Source organism: Natrix helvetica (genome assembly GCF_964273705.1).
Source record: "Natrix helvetica genome assembly, chromosome: 4".
In the NCBI taxonomy this organism is placed as follows: domain Eukaryota; kingdom Metazoa; phylum Chordata; class Lepidosauria; order Squamata; family Natricidae; genus Natrix; species Natrix helvetica.
In genome coordinates, this window is record NC_138550.1 from 159,942,578 (window position 1) to 159,967,639 (window position 25,062).

Sequence of the window (25,062 nt, forward strand, 5' to 3'; positions counted from 1 at the left end):
GAAGAAGAAAAGAGAGAAGGAAGCGGCGATTAAAAAAAAATCAGAAAAGAAGAACAAAGCTTAAACTAAAACACGTTTTCTATTGTTTTGTTTTTAATTCATCAGGTATGAAAGTGGACTGGGTGACTTTGGGCCAATCGCTAGGAGACTGTGAATTCTAGTCCTACCTTAAGCATGGCAGCTGGCAGTGCTGGCAGCAGATCCAGACAGTGGGGAGGTTGGAGAGGAACATGGGCCACTCCTGGAGTCTGGGGAAGGCTCTGAGGAGAGCTCTGTGTTGGAGGCAGAGATAGGGCCAGGGCCGTCTGACAGTTATCAGCTGCCTTCAGAGTCAGACATTGGTGAGGCAGAAGAACAGCTGGAGCCTGTTCCCAGTGTGCGCATGCGCAGAGTTGCCAGACGAAGGGAACAGCTAAGGAACAAGGGTCAACTTGGGAGTAAGGCGACAGGTGGACGGTGAATGGCCCCTCCCATAGGGAATAAAAGAGGAGCAAAAGGAGAGTGGAGTTTGCAGGAGACAATAAGTTCGTTCCTGCATTCTTGCCAAGTATTGTGGCGTCTGAGAGATATCGGCATGGCCACTCTCCAAGCCTGATAAAGGTCGGTAATTGTGAACTATCTTGAAAGACTGTGGGAGAGGAAAGACTTTGCTGGAGAGGAATTCACTGTAAATTAAATAAAAGGGGTTTATTAGGATGAGGACTCGCTTCATGCTGCTGGGGAAGCTTAGGTCAAAACAGTTGGTTCTCTCTTTGATACGTTTCCATCCATCCATCCCACAAGACTCCAGGATGCAACTACTTCTCGCTTCAAAATATTCTACCCGGAATTAAGTCAGACACTTTTTTTTTTTTTTTTGCATTTCTTCTATGAGAACTCCCTGCCCAAGCTGTGCTTCCTGTCCTTTTTTCCCACCTGATGCTAAAAAAAACCTCTCTCCATTTGCATGTTCCTGTTGAGATGACAGTCAATGAAAAGCCCCTGACAATAAAAGATTGACACATCAAACCAGCCGTGATATTGCCTTCCACTTTGGGGAGCCATTATAAGGCTTTCCCCTTTCATTTCTGCCCGTCCTTTTCCCAGCTGATGAGATATTTCTAGCATCGCTGCAGAATTATCTTGTCTTAGAGATGAGATGATTCAGGTAAGGCTCTCTGCTGGCCGAGGCTATTTTTGTCCCATTGTTCTGAAGAAATAAGAAGGGGCTATGGAATAATTGCACACTGATATGCACAGCATCTTAGCACACTTTTTGGGGTGGGGGTGGGGGTGGATGGAGGTAGATTATTTCTAACCCCCTCCCCCTCCGGAAGGTTACTGCAATAGATGCAGCTGGAAGGCATTTGGCTCCAGGCAGCTGTCATGAAAATGACTGACAGGTTGGGGGATTTGGAAAATTGTAGCTACTCTGTTTTTGATAAGTTACACTGCATGTTTGGGGAACTGTTTTATTTAAGGAATATGATGCAGAGCAGAAGGACATCTATTCAGGGTTGTTATTTACTTATTGAATGTGTATGCCACCCACCCCACTGTCTACAGTGCCTCTGTGTGGCTAAACTTTTGTTAAAGAAGTATTTAAGCTGCAATTTGGTGTAATGGTTAAAGGTGCTGGATTAGAACCGGGAGACTGTGAGTTCTAGGCATGAAAGCTATCTGGATGAATTTGGGCCAATCATTAGGAGATTGTGAGTTCTAGTGCCTTGGTAGGCATGAAAGATGGCTGGGCGATTTTGGGCCAATCTTTAGGAGACTGTGAGTTCTAGTCCCTTCGTAGGCATGAAAGCTATCTGGATGAATTTGGGCCAATCATTCGGAGATTGTAGTTCTAGTGCCTTGGTAGGCATGAAAGCTATCTGGATGAATTTGGGCCAATCATCAGGAGACTGTGAGTTCTAGTCCCTTCGTAGGCATGAAAGCTAGCTGGATGAATTTGGGCCAATCATCAGGAGACTTTGAGTTCTAGTCCCTTCGTAGGCATGAAAGCTAGCTGGATGAATTTGGGCCAATCATTAGGAGATTGTGAGTTCTAGTACCTTGGTAGGCATGAAAGATGGCTGGGCGATTTTGGGCCAATCTTTAGGAGACTGTGAGTTCTATCCCTTCTTAGGCATGAAAGCTATCTGGATGAATTTGGGCCAATCATTAGGAGATTGTGAGTTCTAGTGCCTTCTTACGCATGAAAGGTGGCTGGGTGACTTCTAGTCCCTTCTTAGGCATGAAAACTATCTGGATGAATTTGGGCCAATCATTAGGAGATTGTGAGTTCTAGTGCCTTGGTAGGCATGAAAGATGGCTGGGCGATTTTGGGCCATTCATCAGGAGACTGTGAGTTCTAGTCCCTTCATAGGCATGAAAGCTAGCTGGATGAATTTGGGCCAATCATTAGGAGATTGTGAGTTCTAGTGCCTTGGTAGGCATGAAAGATGGCTGGGCAATTTTGGGCCAATCATCAGGAGACTGTGAGTTCTAGTCCCTTCGTAGGCATGAAAGCTAGCTGGATGAATTTGGGCCAATCATTCGGAGATTGTGAGTTCTAGTGCCTTGGTAGGCATGAAAGATGGCTGGGCGATTTTGGGCCAATCATCAGGAGACTGTGAGTTCTAGTCCCTTCATAGGCATGAAAGCTAGCTGGATGAATTTGGGCCAATCATTAGGAGATTGTGAGTTCTAGTACCTTGGTAGGCATGAAAGATGGCTGGGCGATTTTGGGCCAATCATCAGGAGACTGTGAGTTCTAGTCCCTTCGTAGGCATGAAAGCTAGCTGGATGAATTTGGGCCAATCATCAGGAGACTGTGAGTTCTAGTCCCTTCGTAGGCATGAAAGCTAGCTGGATGAATTTGGGCCAATCATCAGGAGACTTTGAGTTCCAGTCCCTTCGTAGGCATGAAAGCTAGCTGGATGAATTTGGGCCAATCATTAGGAGATTGTGAGTTCTAGTGCCTTGGTAGGCATGAAAGATGGCTGGGCGATTTTGGGCCAATCTTTAGGAGACTCTGAGTTCTATCCCTTCTTAGGCATGAAAGCTATCTGGATGAATTTGGGCCAATCATTAGGAGATTGTGAGTTCTAGTGCCTTCTTACGCATGAAAGATGGCTGGGTGACTTCTAGTCCCTTCTTAGGCATGAAAACTAGCTGGATGAAATTTGGGCTAGGAGATTGTGAGTTCTAGTTCTACCTTTCCCACTTAATAAAAAGTGTCCATGAAGCAAGATGAATCGATAACATCAGCAAGCACTGGAGGCCCAATTGGCAAAAGAAAACTTAGGACTGAATTAGTTGGGAACAGGTGGAAGAGGCCTTCATCCCGCAGTGGATAGACAATGGCCAAGATGATGATGATGATGATGTGTTCTACTTTTGACACAAAAGCCAGCTGCATGATTTGAGGCCAATCATCAGGTGATTGTAAGTTTTAATCAGGAAGCAGTATTAGATACGTTCCCCCCCCCCTTGAGTTATTTATAAAAATAATAAAGGCGGGATAAAAATCTCATGAGTAAACAAATATGTAAACAAAGACTTACTCTCCGTTATGATTGATGTCATCGTACTGGAGAAACAGGGAGGCATAAATGGTCTCAGTCAGGAAGCAGTAGATTGCAATCATGATGAGGAGCACGGCCAACTTAAGGACCGAATTGAGACGGAGAAACACGGCACAAGTCACCATAGCCAGGATACCGGTAAAGACGAAATACTTTACAAAGGAAATTGGGAGAAACATCAGCTTTGAGCTCATAGACCTAAACTAATATATTCAAAAATCTCATATACAAAGGTATATTCAGCCGGTTCGGATCATTTCGCCCAAACTGGTAGCGGGAATCATGGGTGGCTCTATGCCGTCCTATTTAGGCACATTTTTGAGGCCGGGCATACACATGGAATGGCATGTGCACGAGTAAAGTGCATGCACGGAAGGATGGGCACATGCACGGAAGCAGCTTGTACGCCCACAAACAAGTGGTAACAAAATGTGAAACCCATCACTGCTCATATAAGAACTACGTAAGTCCTTCAAGTATTGGAAGATGGATATTATGTCTTTCCTAAGCCGCCTCTCTGTTAGCCAGAGGAATAGCACTTAAACTTGCATGCTGCTTCGCATGCTTTTACAGCCCTCTCTAAGTGGTTTTCAGAGTCAGCGTATTGCCCCCACCACCATCTGGGTCCTCATTTTACCAACCTCGGAAGGATGGAAGGCCGAGTCAACTTTGAGCCTGGTGAAATTTGAACTGTCAAACTGCTGGCAGTCCGCAGTCCACAGAAATGGCCTGCAACACTGCATTCTAACCACTGCGCTACCACGGCTCAAACATACCGATTTCCATTGGCCATTCATCATACAATCTAACCTCCAGACCCTTTATCAACTTCATTGCTCTTTTTTGCGCTCTTTCTAGGGCCTCATAATCTGTTGTTGTTGTTTTTTACAGAGAGTTGAAAGCAACTTCATTAGACTAAATGAGACTTTGCAGGGGAAAAAATATAGAGGGATTTCTCCTCTAACATATATGTCTATGGAGATTCTCCGTCATCCAGGTCATGGTTGCCCCAAAGGTGCTTTTTCAAGAGGCAACTGGACTTTCTGGTTTTTCTTTGAAGACGTTTTGCTTCTCATCCAAGAAGCTTCTTTAACTCTGACCGGATGGTGGGGAAGGGAAGGGAGTTTCCTTCCCCATCATCCAGTCAGAGCTGAAGAAGCTTCTTGGATGAGGAGTGAAACATCTGGTCATAGTTTTTCTTTGAAGACATTTCGCTTCTCATCCAAGAAGCTTCTTCAGGTCTGACTGGATGGTGGGGAAGAGAACTCCGTGATGCCACAGTGGGTAGAATGGGGTACTGCAGGCTATTTCTGCTGCCTGCCGGCTGCCTGCAATTTGGCAGATCGAATCTCACCAGGCTCAAGGTTGACTCAGCCTTCCATCCTTCCGAGGTGGGTAAAACGAGGACCCAAAATTGTTGGGGGCGATGGGCTGACTCTGTAAACCGCTTAGAGAGGGCTGGAAAGCACTGTGAAGCAGTATATATGTCTAAGTGCTTATTGCTATTGCTATCCAGTCAGAGCTGAAGAAGCTTCTTGGATGAGAAGCGAAACGTCTTCAGAGAAAAACCACCTTTGGGTCTGCTGGCGTATACATGTACAAGAGCTGAAGATTTTTCAAGAGCTCTTGAGAATGTATGAATGTGCTGAAGTGACTGAATCAGCCTAAAAGTCAACTGCCAGTAGGCCTTCAACTCAATGGGATTATTGATCACTGACAATCCGTTTTTCTCTCTCTTAGATAGGAGAATTATATAGGGAAGTGATGGCTAACCATTTGCTGTTCTGTGTGCCTAAAGTATGTGTGCGCGCAAAAGCACACCCATACCCATAATGCAATACATGCGCGACCGCCCCGCACCCCTTCCCCTGCACATGTGCACACGACCCCACGCATGCACACATGATCCCTGTGAATGCACGCACAACCCCAGTGTCCCCTTGCCACCCCGCGCATACACCCCCCCTGCGCATTTTTTGCTTCCAGGTTGGTGCAGGAGGCTTTCCAGGAGCAAAATGGGGCATGTGGGGGCCTCGCGCAGCATCCCATGCCCCGTTTTGGCTTCCAGGTTGATGCAGGAGGCCTTCCAGGTACACAACGGGGTGCGGGGAGGCACGCGAGAACCCAAATACAATGTCTGTGCCCTCCACACATGCACCCCACCCCTGCACATATGTGGCAGAGACCTGAAGACCAGCTGGCCGACGGGTGGCACACACCCTTTCACAGTGGAGCTAAGCTGGGATGACAGCTGGCATGGCTGCAGAGAATGCTGTGCGTGCCATAGGTTTGCCATCCTGGATATAGGGGAATTCCTGCCCTATAGGTTGGACTCTCATGTCCTTGCCCTCTAGCTGTTTTGGACTACTCTCCCTATATCAGTGATGGCGAACCTTTGTTGGCTCGCGTGCCATAAGTGGGGGGAGCACAGGGGGGTCAGGTGCAAGCGTGCCACACCCATAATGCAATGCGCGACCCCCAGTGCGCATGCACGCACCACAGGCGCAACCCCCCCACATTTTTACATGCTTTTTTCGCCCTCCCCAGGCTCCAGAGGCATTATAGGAGCCTGGGGAGGGTGAAAACAGCCTCCCCCGCCCCCCCCGGACATCTTCTGGAGGTGTCAGGGAAGCCTCCAGACGGTTGCTGAAGTCTTCGGAGCGCTCAAAACGATCCTCCGAGCAGAGGGTCGTTTTGAGCGCTCCGAAGGCTTCAGGGACCGTCCGGATGCTTCCCTGACGCTTTCGGAGCGCTCAAAACAACCCTCCGAGCAAACCGGAAGTCACTTCTGGTTTGCTCGGAGGATCGTTTTGAGCGCTCCGAAGACTTCAGGGACCATCCGGAGGCTTCCCTGATGCCTCCGGAGGGCATCCGGGGGGGGGGACAAGGGAGGCTGTTTTCGCCCTCCCCAGGCTCCTATAAAGCCTCTGGAGCCTGGGGAGGGCGAAAAGTGGCTTTAAAAAAGGGTGAACTCAGTTGGCCAGCACGCTCATGCGTGCTGCCCAGCTGACAGGGCAGCGCCTTGCGTGCCCTGACAAATGTCTCCGCGTGCCACCTGTGGCACGCGTGCCATAGGTTTGCCATCACTGCCCTATATACTCTGGCAGTAGACCATGCGTACTCCAGAACATCTGGAGAGCATCAGGATGCAAACGGTTGAGTTAGAGAGAGTGGAAGGGATCTTTGAAACCCACTTGAAATGAAGCAACATGATACAGGGAGTCCTCAAGCTAAGGCCGCCCTTGAGCCCAAAATTTATGTTGTTCAGTGAGACATTTGTTAAGTGAGTTTTTGCCCCATTTCACGGCCTTTCGTGCTACAGTTGTTAAGTTAATTGCTGCAGTTGTTCAGGAGTGACTCGGTTGTTCAGTGGATCAGGCTTCCCCATTGATTTTGCTCCTCAAAAAGTCACAAAAGGGGATCATGTGATCCCGGGTACTTTGCAACCGTCATAAATATGAATCAGTTGCCAAGATTCTGAATTTTGATCACGTGACCCTGGGAACGGTTGTAAGTGTTAAAATGGTCATAAGTCCCTTTTTTTCAGCGCTGTTGTAACTTCCAATGGTCACTAAATGAACTGTCGTAACTCGAGAACCTGCATCACTGAAATAAAGCTCTGCTTTCAAGTTTCACATCATCCTAAAGTTTGTTATTGGCCATCCTTGCCGAGCCTAACTTATTGTGTTGGCTTATCTCTGTGCAAAATGATATGCTTAGGATTACCTCTGGATACGAGCAAATATCTGTAAAATATACCGAAGAGTTGAAAGTTTGATTCTTAAAAGGCAGTTGTTTGTCCAGGTCACACCAGAGCTGTGGAAAAGAAAAGACAGAAGAATAAGAAAAATAATGAAATTACTCTGCAGAGTCTGTTGAGAAATGAAGGAAGAAGAGTACTTGTTTGGGGGGGGGGGGGAGGAGGAGGAGGAGGAGGAGGAGGAGGAGGAGGAGGAGGAGGAGGAGGAGGAGGAGGAGGAGGAGGAGGAGGAGGAGGAGGAGGAGGAGAGGAAGACAACAACCACGACAATAGGGTTAATGCCTCCAACTCTATGAGAATACTCTGAATTAAAAAACCACCTAGGAAAAGCAGAAAAATAATCCTCTTTTTTAGAAATTACATATTGAGGGCAACAGCAGGCAACTCTTTTGAAATGATGAAGAATCTGTAGTGCATGGGCTTACAACATGCTTGCATGTTGGAAGACATATTAAAAGAATTATCACTCAAACATATTATAAAGCAAACCAGACAGTTCCCAGTTTTTACCCTCTCTGTGGGAATTTTATGAGGTCACAACCATCCTTTCCATGTTCCTCCCCCCCCCGCTTTGTGTTATGCGAGATTTCTATTTTAATGTTTCAAAAATATATATTAAAAGAGTGTTTTGTTTTAAGCCACACTCTTGTGAAATGGATGGCCGTATAAATATTAGATAATAAATAGATGATAGATAGATAGATAGATGATAGATAGATGATAGATAGATAGATAGATAGATAGATAGATAGATAGATAGATAGATAGATAGATAGACAGATACAGATAGATGATAGATAGATAGATAGATAGATAGATAGATAGATAGATACAGATAGATAGATAGATAGATAGATAGATAGATAGATAGATAGATATGATGACAGATGATAGATGATAAATAGATGATAGATACAGATGATTGATAGATGATGATGATGATGATGATGATGATGATGATGAAGATGAATAGATAGATGAATGGCTGGAGATGATGACAGATGATAGATAGACAGTTAGACAGACGGATGGACGGACGGATGAATGGATGGGTGAGTGGGTGGATAGATGGAAATGATGACAGATGATTGATAGATGATAGATACAGTTTGATAGATAGATAAATGATAGATGATTGATAGATGATAGATGATGGTGATGATGAATAGATAAATTGATGATAGATAGATAGATAGATAAATAGATGATAGATAGATAGATAGATAGATAGATAGATAGGTGGGTGGATGGATGGATGGATGGATGGATGGATAGATAGATAGATAGATAGATAGATAGATAGATAGATAGATATAGTTGATAAATAGATAGATGCTGGATGCTAGATAAATAGATGATAGAGGCAGATGATTGGTAGATAAAAGATGATTGATAGTTGATAGATATAGATGATTGATAGATAAATGCGAAATTATTTTCTAGAAGATGAAGATGATGAAGATGAATAGATAGACTAAATTGGTTGCCTACAGATGGACCCATATTCAGAAATATTAATTGTGTATAGAGCGACAGAGAATTAGGGCCCTCTGTGAAATTCAGCTAATTTGGATTATATTTATCCTAGTTCTTGAGAAGTATTATCATGGCTGACCACATGCAGCTGGAAATGTCAATGCATTGTACAGAACAAAACCATAATTAGGGAAATAAAATCTTCCCAAAGGACAAAGACACCAGTGTGTCATCTGAGACCCCCTGAAAGACTGAATAATCTGGGGTTTGATTTCCTTTCTTCCTTCCTTCCTCCCTCCCTCCTTTCATTTTCCAGAGGGAAAAGTATATTTAAATGCTTTCAAGTGCAAAATATCAGAAGCTACTATCCTGGGAAATCAGCTTTCTCCAATCTTTCACTTTGCAGATTTTGGGGTTGTAGCTCTCATCATAGCCAGCCAGAACTAAAGAATATTATGAAAGTACCAATAGAACAGAATTATTTGTAGCTCAGACCTCACAGTATAATGAAAGGTTTGTAGTCGGGCATATCTGAAAGGCATCAGATTGAGTAAAGTTGCTTGTAATTACTAGCATTATGCATTTTCTGCTCCCTTCTCCATTCAGACAACCTTTCCCTTCTGAAATACTTACAATATTGATGATGGCTCCCAAGAAATTAATCATAATTGAGGCAAAGATGATGACATTTCGTGCCAGGTAAGTCTCATTAATCCAGCAGCAAGTTTTCCGGAGCACCAGGGGTAAGCATTTGTAATCCTCTGCCGTGGTTATCAGCACGAGAGATGAATGCAATATAATTAGAATTGAAAACTGGACAATCATTGGAATCATTCTGCAGAAGGAAGACAGACACACGCACATACTTAGTAGACAGAAAAACAGCCCTCTCTTGCATTTATAGGAAGAGTAAAATCTAATGTTTCAGGGCTTCATTAAATCTTCTAATTTCATCTTCTCAAGACAGCTCACTCTGGAAAATGTCTACCCAGATGGTCAATAGGAGTTGATGGCAACTTAATGGCACTTACTCAATCCCTTTTTATTCTTGTCCATGTCCGTGCAATACAATACAATAGTAGAGTTGGAAGGGACCTTGGAGGCCTTCTAGTCCAAACCCCTGCCTAGGCAGGAAACCCTATACCGTTACAATATACTTATAGATGTAGGAGAGGAGCAGGCAGAGCTGGGAGGTGGAGTTAAGTGTGTGATCAGCTTAGAGTCATTACGTTGCCACAAACTTTCCAACTCCCCTTGAATTCCATGGACCTGTAACTAGTGCCAATTTAGTATTGAACTTTAGCTTACTCGATTCTTATGTATAAGCCTCAGCAATAAATCTTAACATATGATCTGATCCTTTATGCCTGAATGCAGAGGACCTATGCAAATATAACCTGTTCTTATATGACAGGGGTGAGTAAAACAGTGCTTCTCTAAGAAAAGAGCTATTTAAAATGAACTATACACACAAAAAGATATACCACCAAGATAAACACAATACCGCTTTGGAACTAAGAATCGTGGTTGGTGGACTTTGGGATGCTATAGCCCCCAGGCCTGGCAACTCCCCCCCCATTAAATCACTTTTCTTCTGTTTTGTATCACTGAGTCAGTCCTAATTTCTGATGATCAACAAGTTTGATGGGGTCTTCTCAACTATATCTTCAGATAGGGTGTACCAATGACTTCTTAGGGCTGAGAGTCGTCATCTTTTAATGACCCCACAATAACTTTCATTGTGGAGTTCTGGGCAACTGAATAGAGCTGAGTATTTACTGGCTGGATGCCCTTCCTCTCGCCAATGTGGAGATTAGGACTGAGAGACAGTGGCTGGCCTAACGTCACCTAACTGGCTTTATTTCCCAATTTCTAGCATGGTGCCTTAACCACTACACCAAACTGCCCTCACTGCAATCATTACAATGATAAACGATAACTATCTTTTGCAGGAACCTAGTTATCCTATGCTCTAGAGCTGTCATAAAATAGACCCACACGTGATGGGACCTGTAAAAAAAGCAAGGAAATTTTGGATACAAATTCAGAAGTGGTAAGAAAAAAATGGTTAGGCGATGTGTAGAGTCCAAGCCAGAATTACTTCTATTAGGCATTATACCAGATGGCTACAATAAAGGGACAATATACTTAATACTACACATCCTGACCACAGCAAGAACGGTGTACGCACAGCAGTAGAAGAGTGAAAACACCCCTTCAGAGGAGGAGATAATAAGGAAGTTATTAGTCTGTGCAGAAATGGATGGACTAACATTAAAAATAAAAGACAAAGGAGAGACAGAATATTACGACACATGGAACAGATTCTACCAATGGTTAAGAAGAACCAGGTGGAAGTTGCAAAACGGAAAAATTAGGTTAGGTTGGCTCGGAAAGAGAGACTATATATGCAGGTTTATAAGAATGAATATGATGGTCAAAATTACCCTACAACTCGAGCACTGTTTAAATTATATATATATATTATTTATTTATCAGCACAAATACAACACAAATATAAAAAGGCAACATTAAAAATAAAAATATGGGTTTCTGTCTGGATGGTTTTCTGTGATGGGCGAATGACAGACAGAGGGAGTAGTGAGCTCCCTCCCATATTTGGGCATACCAGGGGTTGTAACACAAACACACACACACACACACACACACACATATGTTATTTGTTTTTCACTTTGGTTTTCATGGCAAGTGAAACGCCAGGACAATCACACTGCATTCAATACATTTATATGCAAATAATAATATTTTTTTTTTAAAAAAGAAACTGCCACAAAATAGAACGTTTACCCCCAACTCCAACTAATCTCTCCATTCCAAACCATGGAACTCACCTTGAAGAAGGAAGTAGACTTTGGATGGCGGTGATAAACACCAAGACAATTAATGCACACACCAAGTTTGACTTGAACACCTCGTCCCTCATTTGGGAGTACTGAAAGAGAAAACAGAAACACAGAAAGGGAATCCAGTAAGTGAAGCTTCTAAATTAACTCTAGAAACAGAGCAAGGCAAGGAGACGAGGCTTCTGAGAAATTAGCAAACCCAGCTCAGTAAAGGAAGCATATTGCCGGCCCGGTATAAGTATTCAGCATATTAATAAATGATAATATTTGTAGTTCAGGGTTGGAATGGGAGGGGGGGATCTTTCGTGCTCTCTGTGCTTGGTTGTTTTCTTTCAGACATTTCATTACCCAACTGGGTAACATCATCAGTGCTAGTAAGGAGTGGGTTAATTCTCAATTTATATCCTAGCTCAGTTTATATTCTAGTTTATATTCTAGCTACTAGAACAGTGATGGCGAACCTCTTCGGCACTGAGTACCGAAAAGGTCACGTGGAAATGTCATGCGTGTGCACATCGCACCCACACTCTCGAAAAGTTGAACATCTGTGTTCTATTGTGCATGCACACCCACCTACTGCATGTGTGAAGAGACCGTGCTCCAGAAAAGCCGAACTTCTGGGTTCTGACCAGTGGTGGGTTTCAAATTTTTTTAGAACCTCTTCTGTAGGTGTGGCCTGCTTGGTGGGAGTGGCTTTCTGGCCATGTGACCAGGTGGGAGTGGCTTGCCAGCCATGTGACCGTGTGGGAGTGGCTTGCCAGCCATGTGACTGGGTGGGCGTAGCCAACTTGTAAAATGTGGTGAAACTCACTGAACAACGCTCTTGCTTAGCAACCAAAATTGGGTCAGGAACTCTGGCACTTGAAGCATGCAAGCCTTAAAGCTGTCAAGTTACAAGACCCTTGCACCCCTAGCCCTTTAGGAAAAAAAACCCTCAGGGGTGTTCAAACTTGACAGCTTTAAGACTTGTAGACTTCAACTCCCAGAATTCCTCCTCTCGCTCTCCATCTTGATGATGTGCGGACGGGAGTGGGGCGGGAGCTGGAACTGGTTCTAAATGGCACTGTAGATTTGTGGAACCTCTTCTATAGAAGAGGTTAGAACTGGCAGGAACCCACCCCTGGTTCTGGCACACATGTGCACTCGACAATCAGCTAGCTGGCACACATGCATGCACAGGGTTTTGGCACTGCTATGCATGCGAAGGACAGCTGATCATCATGTGCACATGTGTGCCAGAAACAGGCAAGGCGGCACATGCCAGGCAACATGGCTTCACGTGCCACTTTGAGCACACATGCCATAGGTTCGCCATCACAGTACTAGAATATAAACTGAGAGCAAACCCAACTCCTTACTAGCACTGATGATATTACCTAGTTGGGTAATGAAACGTCTGCAAGAAAACAACAAAGCACAGAGAGCACCAAGGACCCACCATTCAATATATTGTTTGACATCCATAAGAAGAAATATCCCATCAAAACAAACATGCTTGCAAGACCCATTAAAGAATGGCGTGCCCCCCCCTCACAACCCTAGGAGAGCAGTAATTCCACCTTTGTACCAGAACTGTACTAAGATGGCTTTGTCACCTAATTAGATGCACATTTTTTTAAAGGATGGTGGCCCCATTGAAGCAAAATAGTCATCTAGAAATGCAGACAGATAAGTAGGAAGAAGTGCATCTAATGGCAATATCGGATTCTGCAGTCTCATCTTAAATAATAATAATAATAATAATAATAATAATAATAATAATAATAATAATAATAATAATAATAATAATAATAATAACTCCGCCGTTGCCGGTCCCAAGCCCGGATGAGAAAGGAGGAGGGTTGGGGTCAGGTTGGCAACCTGGCCCCATAAAAAAAACCCGCCAACCCATATAACATGGTGAAAGAAACAAATAAAAATTCTATACCGCATCGGTCGTCGCGCGGGTTAACAAGGGCCGCGGCGGATGTTGAGGTCCCTGGACATCCGTCGACAAGTGGGCTACAAGTGGACCAGCCAACAAAACGACAAAAATATAGTGCAGATGAAAACCGTGCCATAATGGCCTGTTATTACAACTCAGAGCCTGGGAAAAGAGGTTATTTAAAGCGAATGTATGAATTATGGAAACAACAACATCCAGATTCAAATGTTAGTGAAGAACGACTTGCAGATCAAAGGCGATTTATTACACGGAATAAAGTGTTTAGTGAAGTTGAACTTGAGGAAATTCAAGCAAATTGCAAAACTAAGAAAACAACATCACAAGCAGAAATAACTGATACTCAAGACACACCTAAAGGCATTGTAGTAGAACTCCCAGAAGAAGCTGTCGGGGAGAAAATAACAACACTATCACCAGAACCAGTTATCACTGAACCAACTGATGAACTAACTCAGAAACAAAAAGAATTGAAGGACAAGATCATGGAGCATTTTCTGCTTAATAAGGAACGGCAACGTTTACCATCATTAAAAACTGTGCCTAAGAAAATTTTGGCCCCTATCATGAAAATGGTTAATGCAGTGCTTTCAACAATTGAATTGGGATCCATCTTGGAAACGAACCAGTTAATGTACAGCGCAGCCGCAATAGTCACTAATGAACTAGGCATTAAAATCAAAGCACCTAGTTACACAACAGAAAAAGCATCAAAGCCAAAGTGGAAAATCCGAATGGAACAAAAAGTCAAAAAATTAAGGGCAGATGCTAGCAATTTGAAGAACATGCGTGAGCAACGACTTAGAAACAACAAAATTATAGATCAGCTAATCAGAAGGTATAGATTGGATACAAGAAACATCAATGAAGCTGTAGAGATTGTAAAACAGCAGATAACAGCAACAGCTAGGAAAATTGAAAGATATGAGGCACGAATCATCCAGTATAAACAAAATCAGCAATTTCGATCAGACCAACGGCGTTTTTATCAAAGTCTTAATGTGAACGATGACACCAAAAGTCAAAAACCAGAAAAGCAGGCCACAGTTGAATTCTGGAAAGAATTGTGGGAAAATGCAAAGGACTACAATAAGGAAGCAAAATGGATACATGACTTTGAGAAAAGCATTGGCAACAAACAAATGCAAGTATTAGAAATAACAACTGAGATGGTCAAAAATCGAGTAAAAAAAGTAAAGAATTGGACATCACCTGGAAAGGACCAATTACATGGTTTCTGGCTCAAATATCTGACCAGTTTACATGCAATATTGGCCAGGCAACTGAATGAGATTTTACAAAATGGCCAAATTGATGAATGGTTGACAACTGGAAAAACATACTTGATTCAGAAAGATGCAACTAAAGGAACAATACCTGAAAACTACAGACCAATAACATGCTTGCCAACAACCTTCAAATTACTCACAGGCATTATTGCAGATAACATTATGGATTATTTGGAAACAAACAACATCTTGCCAGTAGAGCAGAAAGGCAACAAAAGAAGGAGCAGGGGCACAAAAGATCAGCTCCTAATTGATAAAATGATATTAGAAAATTGTAAGAACAGAAAAACGAACTTGAATATGGTCTGGATTGATTACAAAAAGGCATTTGACTCATTGCCACATAGTTGGATCATAAAATGCTTAGAAACAACTGGCATTAGCAAAAATATTACATCCTTTACTGAAAAGGCGATGAAACAATGGAGAACCGAGTTGGCAGTAGGGAATGAGAACTACGGAATGGTTAATATCAAGTGAGGAATTTTCCAGGGTGATTCACTTTCACCTCTTCTCTTCATCATCACGATGATCCCACTATCAGTAATCTTAAAAAAAATGAAATTAGGCTACCAAACAGCCAAAGAAGCCGAAAAAATTTCGCATTTATTATATATGGATGATTTGAAACTCTATGGAAAGTCAGAAATAGAAATCCAATCATTGACAAACACAGTCCGAGTGTTCAGCACCGATATTTCAATGAAGTTTGGCATGGAAAAATGTGCCACTGTATCCATAAAAAGGGGCAAAATCACTGCATGTGAGGGAATTGAAATGCCCAATGGCCAACTAATTAAATGCAACGAAAATGAAGCCTACAAATACTTAGGCATTCTGCAGTTGGATAACATCAAGCATGGAGAAGTAAAAACTATTGTCAGGGGAGAGTACACCAACAGAGTTAGGAAAATTTTGAAATCTAAATTGAATGGTGGAAATACAATCAAGGCCATAAATACCTGGGCAATACCAGTTATAAGATACACAGCTGGTATAGTTAACTGGACACAAGCTGATTTGGACATTTTAGACCGAAAAACCAGGAAACTAATGACAATGCACTACAGTTTACATCCACGTGGTGATATTGATAGACTATACCTACCCCGGAAATCAGGTGGCAGAGGATTATTACAAGTGAAGCAAATAGTTGAAGAAGAAAAACATGCACTGGCTGATTATTTAAAAGAAAGTCAAGAACATCTATTAATCGAAGTAAAGAACAAAAATCTATTGAAGGCCCAACAGGCGAAACAAGAATACAAAAAAGATGTGATAACATTAAGAATGGAGAGTTGGCAGAACAAAGCATTGCATGGCCAATTTCTGGAAAAAATAAAAGATAAAGTGGACAGTGAAAAAACTTGGTTATGGTTAACAGCAGGTACATTAAAGAAAGAAACAGAGTCACTAATCCTGGCTGCGCAAGAACAAGCTATCCGCACAAATGCCATTAAGACCAAAATCGAAAAATCCTCTGATGATGCCAAATGTAGACTTTGCAAAGAGGCTGATGAAACTGTTGACCACATACTCAGCTGCTGTAAAAAAATCGCGCAGACTGACTATAAAATGCGGCACAATTCAGTGGCACAAATGATCCACTGGAATTTGTGCAAAAATTATAACATTAAAACAGCAACAAACTGGTGGGAACATAAGCCTGAAAAAGTCGTCGAGGGTCAGATGGTCAAGATCTTGTGGGATTTTCGCATACAAACGGATAAAATACTGGCGCATAATACACCAGACATCACACTGGTTGAGAAAAAGAAGGTTACAATCATAGACATCGCAATACCAGGTGATAGCAGGGTTGAGGAGAAGGAACATGAAAAAGTCACGAAATACCAGGACTTAAAAATTGAAATCCAACGATTATGGCACAAACCAGCAGTGGTAATTCCAGTGGTAATCGGCACACTGGGTGCTATTCCAAAAGCACTGGAATTACATTTAAAACAGTTAAAACTTGACAAAATCACCATCAGTCAAATGCAAAAAGCTGCACTGCTTGGATCTGCACGTATATTACGAAAATACGTTACGACGTCCTAGGCCCCTGGGTGAGGCCCGACTAGTAATCAATGCCAAATCCGGCGAATCAACTGGCCGCTGTGATACAATCGTATAGTAGTAGTAGTAGTAGTAGTAGTAATAATAATAATAATAATAATAATAATAATAATAATAATAACAACAACAACAACAACAACAATAATAATAATAATCAATATAAATATCAAACATCTAGATTTGCCTATCCCAGGTCTTTGATAAGGACTCGATAGCTGAGGTGGGTTCCTACCAGTTTGGACCAATTCGGCTGAACCGGTAGTGGTTTGGCAGCATGTGTCACTGAAACCAGCAGTGACCCAGGCCTGACACCCCCCCGAACCTGTTCTCCTACGGGGTCGCTATCTTGATTTTCAGTTCTGCACATGCACAGAACAATTGTAATTGCACAAATGTCTTTTTCCCCCTTTTTTAAACATTTTGAGTATGCACAGACCTATTTTTGTACAAATGTGCATGCACGCATAGAATTTTTGCACACACCGAACCGGCAGTAATGACAGGAACAAGCCATCCCTGCTCGATAGGTAGACAGAAATGCCAAGTCCAGTCTGAACATCTGGCTAACTGTGTGATGAATAATAATAATAACAACAACAACAACAACAACAATAATAATAATCTGGAATTTGTGCAAAAATTATAATATTGAAACAACAACAAACTGGTGGGAACATAAGCCTGAAAAAGTCACCGAAAATCAGATGGTCAAGATCCTATGGGATTTTTGTATACAAACAGACAAAATACTAGCGCATAACACACCAGACATCATACTGGTTGAGAAAAATAAGGTTACAATCATAGACATCGCAATACCAGGTGATAGCAGGGTCGAGGAGAAGGAACATGAAAAAGTCGCGAAATACCAGGACTTAAAAATTGAAATTCAACAATTATGGCACAAACCAGCAGTGGTCATTCCAGTGGTAATCGGCACACTGGGTGCTATTCCAAAAGCACTGGAATTACATTTAAAACAGTTAAAACTTGACAAAATCACCATCAGTCAAATGCAAAAAGCTGCACTGCTTGGATCTGCACATATATTACGAAAATATGTGACGACCTCCTAGGCCCCTGGGTGGGGCCCGACTAGTAATCAATGCCAAATCCGGCGAAACAACTGGCCGCTGTGATACAATTGTATAATAATAATAATAATAATAATAATAATAATAACAACAACAACAACAACAACAACAACAACAACAACAACAACAACTCAGCAGAACTACAAAAAACTGTGATACAAGGAACATCATGTATTTTAAGAAGGTCCTTGGTTGACACCTAAGACGCTGGCAGCAACCCCTATCAACCATTAGCACCAGTCAATGGTATCTGTGACACATCTTTAAATGTTCACTTGACTGAGTTTCATGTTTAATGAATAAAAGAAATAACAACAACAACAGCAAACAGTGATACCCATTGTTATCGGAGCACTTGGTATCTTGTCCAGGAATTTTATAAAACACATGAAGAAAATGCAGCTTTCGGCAATAACATCAGGAGAACTGCAAAAAAACCTGTGCTACTCGGAACATCGTACATCTTAAGAAGGTCCTTGGTTGATACCTAGGACGCTGGCAGCAAACCGCATCAACCATTAGCACCAGTCAATGGTATTTGTGATGCATTTTTGAATGTTCAGTTGACTGAGTTTCATGATTAATGAATAAAAGAGATAATAATATAGGTAGTCCTTGATTTATGATCACAATTGAGATGAAATTTTACATTGCTAAATGAGACAATTGTTAAGTGACTTTTATTCCATTTTACAACCTTTCTTGCTGCAGTTGTTAAGTGAATCCTTGCAAATCTTAAGTTAGTAGCATGGCTATTAAGTGAACCTGACTTCCCCACTGACTTTGCTTATTGGAATATCACAAAAGGTGCTGGGACACATGTTAGGCGCACGAGGCGCTTGTCCTCATGCAAAACGCACTCTCACAGAACCGGTAGGAAAAGATTTGGAATCCCACCGCTGCTCTTCTATCTATCTATCTATCTATCTATCTATCTATCTATCTATCTATCTATCTATCTATCTATCTATCTATCTATCTATCTATCTATCATCTATCTATCTATCTATCTATCTATCTATCTATCATCTATCTATCTATCTATCTATCTTCCTACCTACCTACCTACCTACCTACCTACCTACCTACCTACCTACCTACCTACCTATCTATCTATCTATCTAGATGGATAGATAGATAGATGATAGATAGATAGATAGATAGATAGATAGATAGATAGATAGACAGACAGATAGATAGATAGATAGATGATAGATAGATAGATATGGAGACAAAGACAGATACATAAATTGATTGATAAATAGATAGACAGACAGACAGTCAGACAGAGAGACAGATATGAGTGGGTGGGTGGACGGATGGATAGACAGGCAGATGGATGGATGGATACATAGCTTGATAGATGATAGAGATACGTACATAGCTTGTGATAGGCTAATACATCTATCATTTTAATAGATACATAGATTGATAAATAAATACATACAGGAGAAAGACAGGTGACAGAACAGCGCAAGGGCAGTTTGTGAAATGCACCAGGAGAATGAGCTGATCTCCATATTCAAAACCCTTCTATGTATTTAGCTCTTCCCCAAAAAGAGACAAAGGCTAAAGGCCAGGTGGGGTGGGTGGTGGGATGGTGGAAATCAGGATGGGCTGGGGCCACTTCCCCACACCGAACGCTGAACGTGTTGAATACATGCCGTGAAGATTACAACACCATCAAAACTCTGTCTCCTGCCTCCGCTGGACAAATTTTGTTTTGATCTAAAAATAAGCCTCCCCGAGAGCTGTTGTGACAGAACGTTCACCCCATCAGCCTTTTAGATGATACTTTTTACCTTGAAAAAAAAAATAAAGAGGGGGAAAAAAAGAGAAAAGAAATCAGGCGAGCTGACACGTTTATAGCCGTGAAGTCATTTGCTGCTCCCTTGAAAAGGATGGTCATAGAGATGGCCAAGTGCGTCCCTCCTTTTCGGTCCTTCACAAATTGATGGGGCTGAAGTGGTTTTGGATGTCCTTGGAGAGCGATCGGGCTGTCATCAAGATAGCCTCGAGACGCTGGAAGGGGCTTTGAAAAGAGGATGCTCTATGAACCTGGAAATTACAGGCTTCCCAGCCAGAAGAGGCAGACGGAAGATCTTGGTAGGATGAATTACCTGTCCCTATTGAAGGTTTTAAATTAGACAGGGGAGGAAAGCATGGAGCAGAAATCATTTGAATGAAAACCACTGCCAGATTTTGAGACACAGGATCTAGTACTGTGATGGCGAACTTATGGCACACGTGCCACAGGTGGCACATGGAGCCCTCTCTGCAGGCACATGAGCTGTCACCCAGCTTAGCTCCATTGTGCATGCGCGCATGCCTCCTGCCGGCCAGCTGATTTTCAGGTCTCTGCTGATGGCCTGGCTGCTAAAGCAAGGTCATGGCACACACATGAAAGTAAATCAGGAAGACTGTAATTGGTGTGTGTGTGTGTGTGTGTGTGTGTGTGCGTGTTTGTGTGTCTGGCAAGAACAAAGAATGTTTATCAACATGAAATATGCACATGTAAAGCTTGTAGCAATTATGGGTAGTTAGAAAGTTGATAAAAGTAACAAGAATTAGACAACTGGCAGACCTCAGCTAAAAGTTAGGAATAGAGATGGCCAGTAGCAAATGAAATGTTTATTAGATAACTCCTGGAGCATTCATTAGCCAAGGCTTAGGAATGGGACAGCTATAGACCAATGGAACAGATTGTAGAATTATTGCTAAAATGTTTATTAGAGGATATTTTTTTATTATTTCACCTTGTCCCGCCTTCTCCTTTAGTGAAAACGTATAAAACTTTCTTAATCCTTTGTTCTTGGTTCTTGGCCTTTTGACCAATACAATATAATACAATAGCAGAGTTGGAAGGGACCTTGGAGGTCTTCTAGTCAAACCCCCTGCCTAGGCAGGAAACCCTATACCGTTCCAGACAAATGGCTATCCAACATCTTCTTAAAGACTTCCAGTGCTGGGGCATTCACAACTTCTGGAGGCAAGTTGTTCCACTAATTGTTCTGACTGTCAGGAAATTTCTCCTCAGTTCTGAGTTGCTTCTCTCTTTGATTAGTTTCCACCCATTGCTTCTTGTTCTACCTTCAGGTGCTCTGGAGAATAGCTTGTCTCCCTCTTCTTTGTGGCAACCCCTGAGATATTGGAACACTGCTATCATGTCTCCCCTAGTCCTTCTTTCTATTAAACTAGATATACCCAATTCCTGCAACCGTTCTTCATATGTTTTAGCCTCCAGTCCCCTAATCATCTTTGTTGCTCTTCTCTGCACTCTTTCTAGAGTCTCAACATCTTTTCTACATCGTGGCGACCAGAACTGAATGCAGTGTTCCAAGTGTGGCCTTACCAAGGCATTATAAAGTGGTATTAACACTTCACGTGATCTTGATTCTATCCCTCCGGTTATGCAGCCTAGAACTGTGTTGGCTTTTTTGGCAGCTGCTGCACACTGGTGGCTCCTATTTAAATGGTTGTGCACTAGGACTTCAAGATCCCTCTGGACAACCATTTAAATATGAGCCAGGAACCCTTTTCCTTGGAGTGCTCCAATAAAAAGCAATCAGAAAACCTGCACCTTGTGTCTGACATCCATCATTGGCTTTGGCACCAGGCTCAGACCTGAATTGGGGACACCACAGCAACGCATGCAAGAGATGAGCGTGAAAGCAATAGGGTGGGGGGTAGGGGGGACTGCAGGAGGGGTACAGTGTGCCCCCCACACCCCGTTTTTGGTCCCAGGAGGCTTCAGGGAGGCGTGCTAGGCCCAAAATGGGGGGTAGGGGTCGCGAGCATGCAGGGTGAGCACAGGGTGGTGTTTGCATGTGCAGGGCGCAGGGCAGTTTGCATTATGGGCGTAGGCAATTTCGGCAGGTGAGGAGAAAAAGGTTAGCCAACACTGACCTAATACAACAGTTCATCTAGGGCAGGGGAGGGTGAACTAGAAGACCTTCAAGGCCCCTTCCAGCTCTATTTTGATGGATTGATTGATAGTGACCATTCGAACATTACAATGGCCCTGGAAAAATCCAGTTAGGAGTATTTTTCACACTTACGACCGTTGCAGCATCCCCATGGTCACGTGATCTAAATTCAGATGCTTGGCAACTGGCATGTACTTATGACGGTTGGGGTGTCCTGGAGTCATGCGGGTCACTTTGGCGTCCTTCCGACAAACAAAATCGACAGGGAAGCCCGATTCACGTAACAACGGTGTTACTAACTTAACCACTGCAGGGATTCACTTAACAAGAGGGGCAAGAAAGTTTGCAAAATGGGGCAAAAACACACTGAACAGTGTTCTCGCTTAAGCCATAGAAACCTTGGGCTCAGTTGTGGTCATAAGTTGAGGACTATCTGTATTGGTAAAATTCAAGGCCCCATATCTTGCACGAGAATACAGTAGCAAACCTGGGCTGTGCTATTTTCCTAACGCCTTGATATCTCTAACTGATCAGAAGGAGATTCCAGGGGTGGGCTGCTGGGTGTTTGCAGGGGTTCGGAGAACCACTAGCTAAGATTCTGTGCAGTTCGGAGAACCCCCAAATCCCACTCCTGTCTGGTCCCGCATGAATTCCAATCAAGACCTTTTAATGGAATACATCCCCTGATCTAAGTGGATTTAAGGTCTCGCCAATTCTAATAACAAGTCAGATAAAGTCAACCACCAGGAGTATAATTGATTTGTACGATAGTTAGAAAATTATTTATGGGCATTATTCTATAGCAAAAAGAATCAGAAAGAGAGCAATTTCCTCCCGTTTTCATCCTTATTTTTGGAAAAAGAAAAAAAAAGTAACGGAAAATGGACCACTCCGCATTGTATTTTAGCAGCATATTCTTAGGTGCTGGGTGTGTGTGTGTGTCACAGAATCAGTGCTGGGGAGGGGGGGGCTACTATGACCCTGAGCCCCAGGTGATGTATCCCATTTTAAAGTTATAAGAAACGTTTCACCCTGTAACTTTGGGTTCCTGGTTTCTTACTATTCATACTCCCTCTATACATAATTTATACAGTTATATAAACTCTGTGTAAATGTTAACAACTCTGCTGTTGTCTTATCTCCACAAGATGTGGAGACTCTAGAAAGAGTGCAGAGAAGAGCAACAAAGATGATTAGGGGACTGGAGACTAAAACATATGAGGAACGGTTGCAGGAACTGGGTATGTTTAGCTTAACAGAAAGAAGGACTAGGGGAGACACGATAGCATTGTTCCAATATCACAGGGGTTGCCACAAAGAAGAGGGAGTCAAACTATTCTCCAAGGCACCTGAGGGTAGAACAAGAAGCAATGGGTGGAAACTAATCAAGGAGAGAAGCAACTTAGAACTGAGGAGAAACTTCCTGACAGTTAGAACAATTAATCAGTGGAACAGCTTGCCTCCAGAAGTTGTGAATGTCCCAACACTGGAAGTCTTTAAGAAGATGTTGGATAGCCATCTGTCTGAAACGGTATAGGGTTTTCTGCCTGGGCAGGGGGTTGGACTAGAAGGCCTCCAAGGTCCCTTCCAACTCTGCTATTGTATTGTATTGTATTGTATTGTATTATCTATCACTTTGCAGGTTTACAAAACGTGCTAAACCTCATGCCCTAGTCCACAAAACATATATCACACGACACCACATGCGATACCCAACAAAATAAATTACATTACAGCTTCATATCTTCTTAGTCTAGACTAGCATGCAATGTGCGCCCAACCAAATTTTCCTGTTCATGTTATCCGTTTCAGACCAACCATCATTCAAGTATCTGAACTCATAACAAGGGAAATTGTAGAAAAAGGGATGGAAACCTATCTAAGGAAGATCCAACCTAAAACTCAGAAGAAAGGAACAATTAATTGGTGGAACATTTTGCCTTCAGAAGTTGTTGGATGCACCATCACTGGAGGTCTTTAGGATGTGATTGGACAGCCATTTGTCCAGGATGGTTGTAAGGTCTCCTGCTGGAGCAGTGGGTTAGACTAGAAGACCTCCAAGGTCCCTTCCAACTTCTGTTATTTTGAACCCCGGGGAGAGACCTTGGCTAAATGAAAAGAAGGGAGCTTCAGGGAAGCCAAGCAACCTCAAATGAGACCAAGAAGTAAAGAAGAAATAAGGAAATCATAAATGTGTAAGTGTGATTGTTTATCCAAAGGAAATGACGTATATTGTAGTAATGGCAAGGCGAAGCACGAACTGTTGTGGCTGGCGGAGGTTGTGGAGGAATATGGGCCACTCCTGGAGGTTGAGGAAAGCTCAGACGAGGGCTCTGTGTTGGAGGCAGAGAGGGAGTTAGACAGCAGTGAGGCAGAAGAACAGCTGGAGCCTGTTCCCAGTGTGCACATGCACAGAGCGGCCAGAAGACAAAAACAACTAAGAAAGTAGGGTCGACTTAAGAATAAAGCCACACCTTGGAGGTGATTGGCCCCTCCCAGAGGAATAAAAGAGGAATGAACAGGGAGTAGGCTTTTGCAGAAAACAATTCATTCATTATCAGTCTGGGATTATAAGAGACTCTGTGCCAAGGTTTGCCTTGCCCTGTGTTTGGAAGGTAGTTATGTGGCAGCGCTTTAAATGAGATAAGGTGCGTGTGGATAAACATTCCTCTGAAAGACTGTTTGTTAAAGCCTTGCTGACTGTTCACAGTCATGTAAATAAAAGAGGTTTTGCCAGGACCAAGACTTTGCTTCTTGTTTTCTAAGGAAGCCCAGGTCAGAACAAGAACAATGCAGTATGTCAGATGTTGACATGATCTCATCTGGGGTACCTTTGCTTCCCTGAAGCTCCCACTCTTTCACTTACCCATGGCCTCTCTCCTGGGTTCCTTGTTCCACAATAACAAGTGAGTTGCCCCCCATCTTACCACCTTTCCCCTCCCCCCCATAGTCGTTAAGCGAATCACTGCCATTCTCATGTGAATCATGCAGTAGTTAAACCAGGTGTGTCCAAACTTGGGAACTTTAAGACTTGTGGACTTCAACTCCCAGAATTCCCCAATTCTGGGAGTTGAAGTC

General features: G+C 42.8%; 1 protein-coding gene across 3 annotated transcripts in view; it reads right to left on the bottom strand.

Moving 5' to 3' along the window:
* ADCY8 (adenylate cyclase 8) overlaps nt 1-25,062 on the bottom strand; it is a 149,413-nt gene that overhangs the window by 18,977 nt on the left and 105,374 nt on the right. For all 3 annotated transcript variants that reach the window (XM_081949855.1, XM_081949854.1, XM_081949856.1), the window contains 4 exons: nt 11,643-11,743; nt 9,424-9,625; nt 7,281-7,370; nt 3,534-3,706 (listed from right to left, as the gene is read on the bottom strand). In XM_081949855.1, coding sequence (XP_081805981.1) covers nt 3,534-3,706; nt 7,281-7,370; nt 9,424-9,625; nt 11,643-11,743 — 566 coding nt within the window. The remainder of the gene's footprint in view (nt 1-3,533; nt 3,707-7,280; nt 7,371-9,423; nt 9,626-11,642; nt 11,744-25,062) is intronic.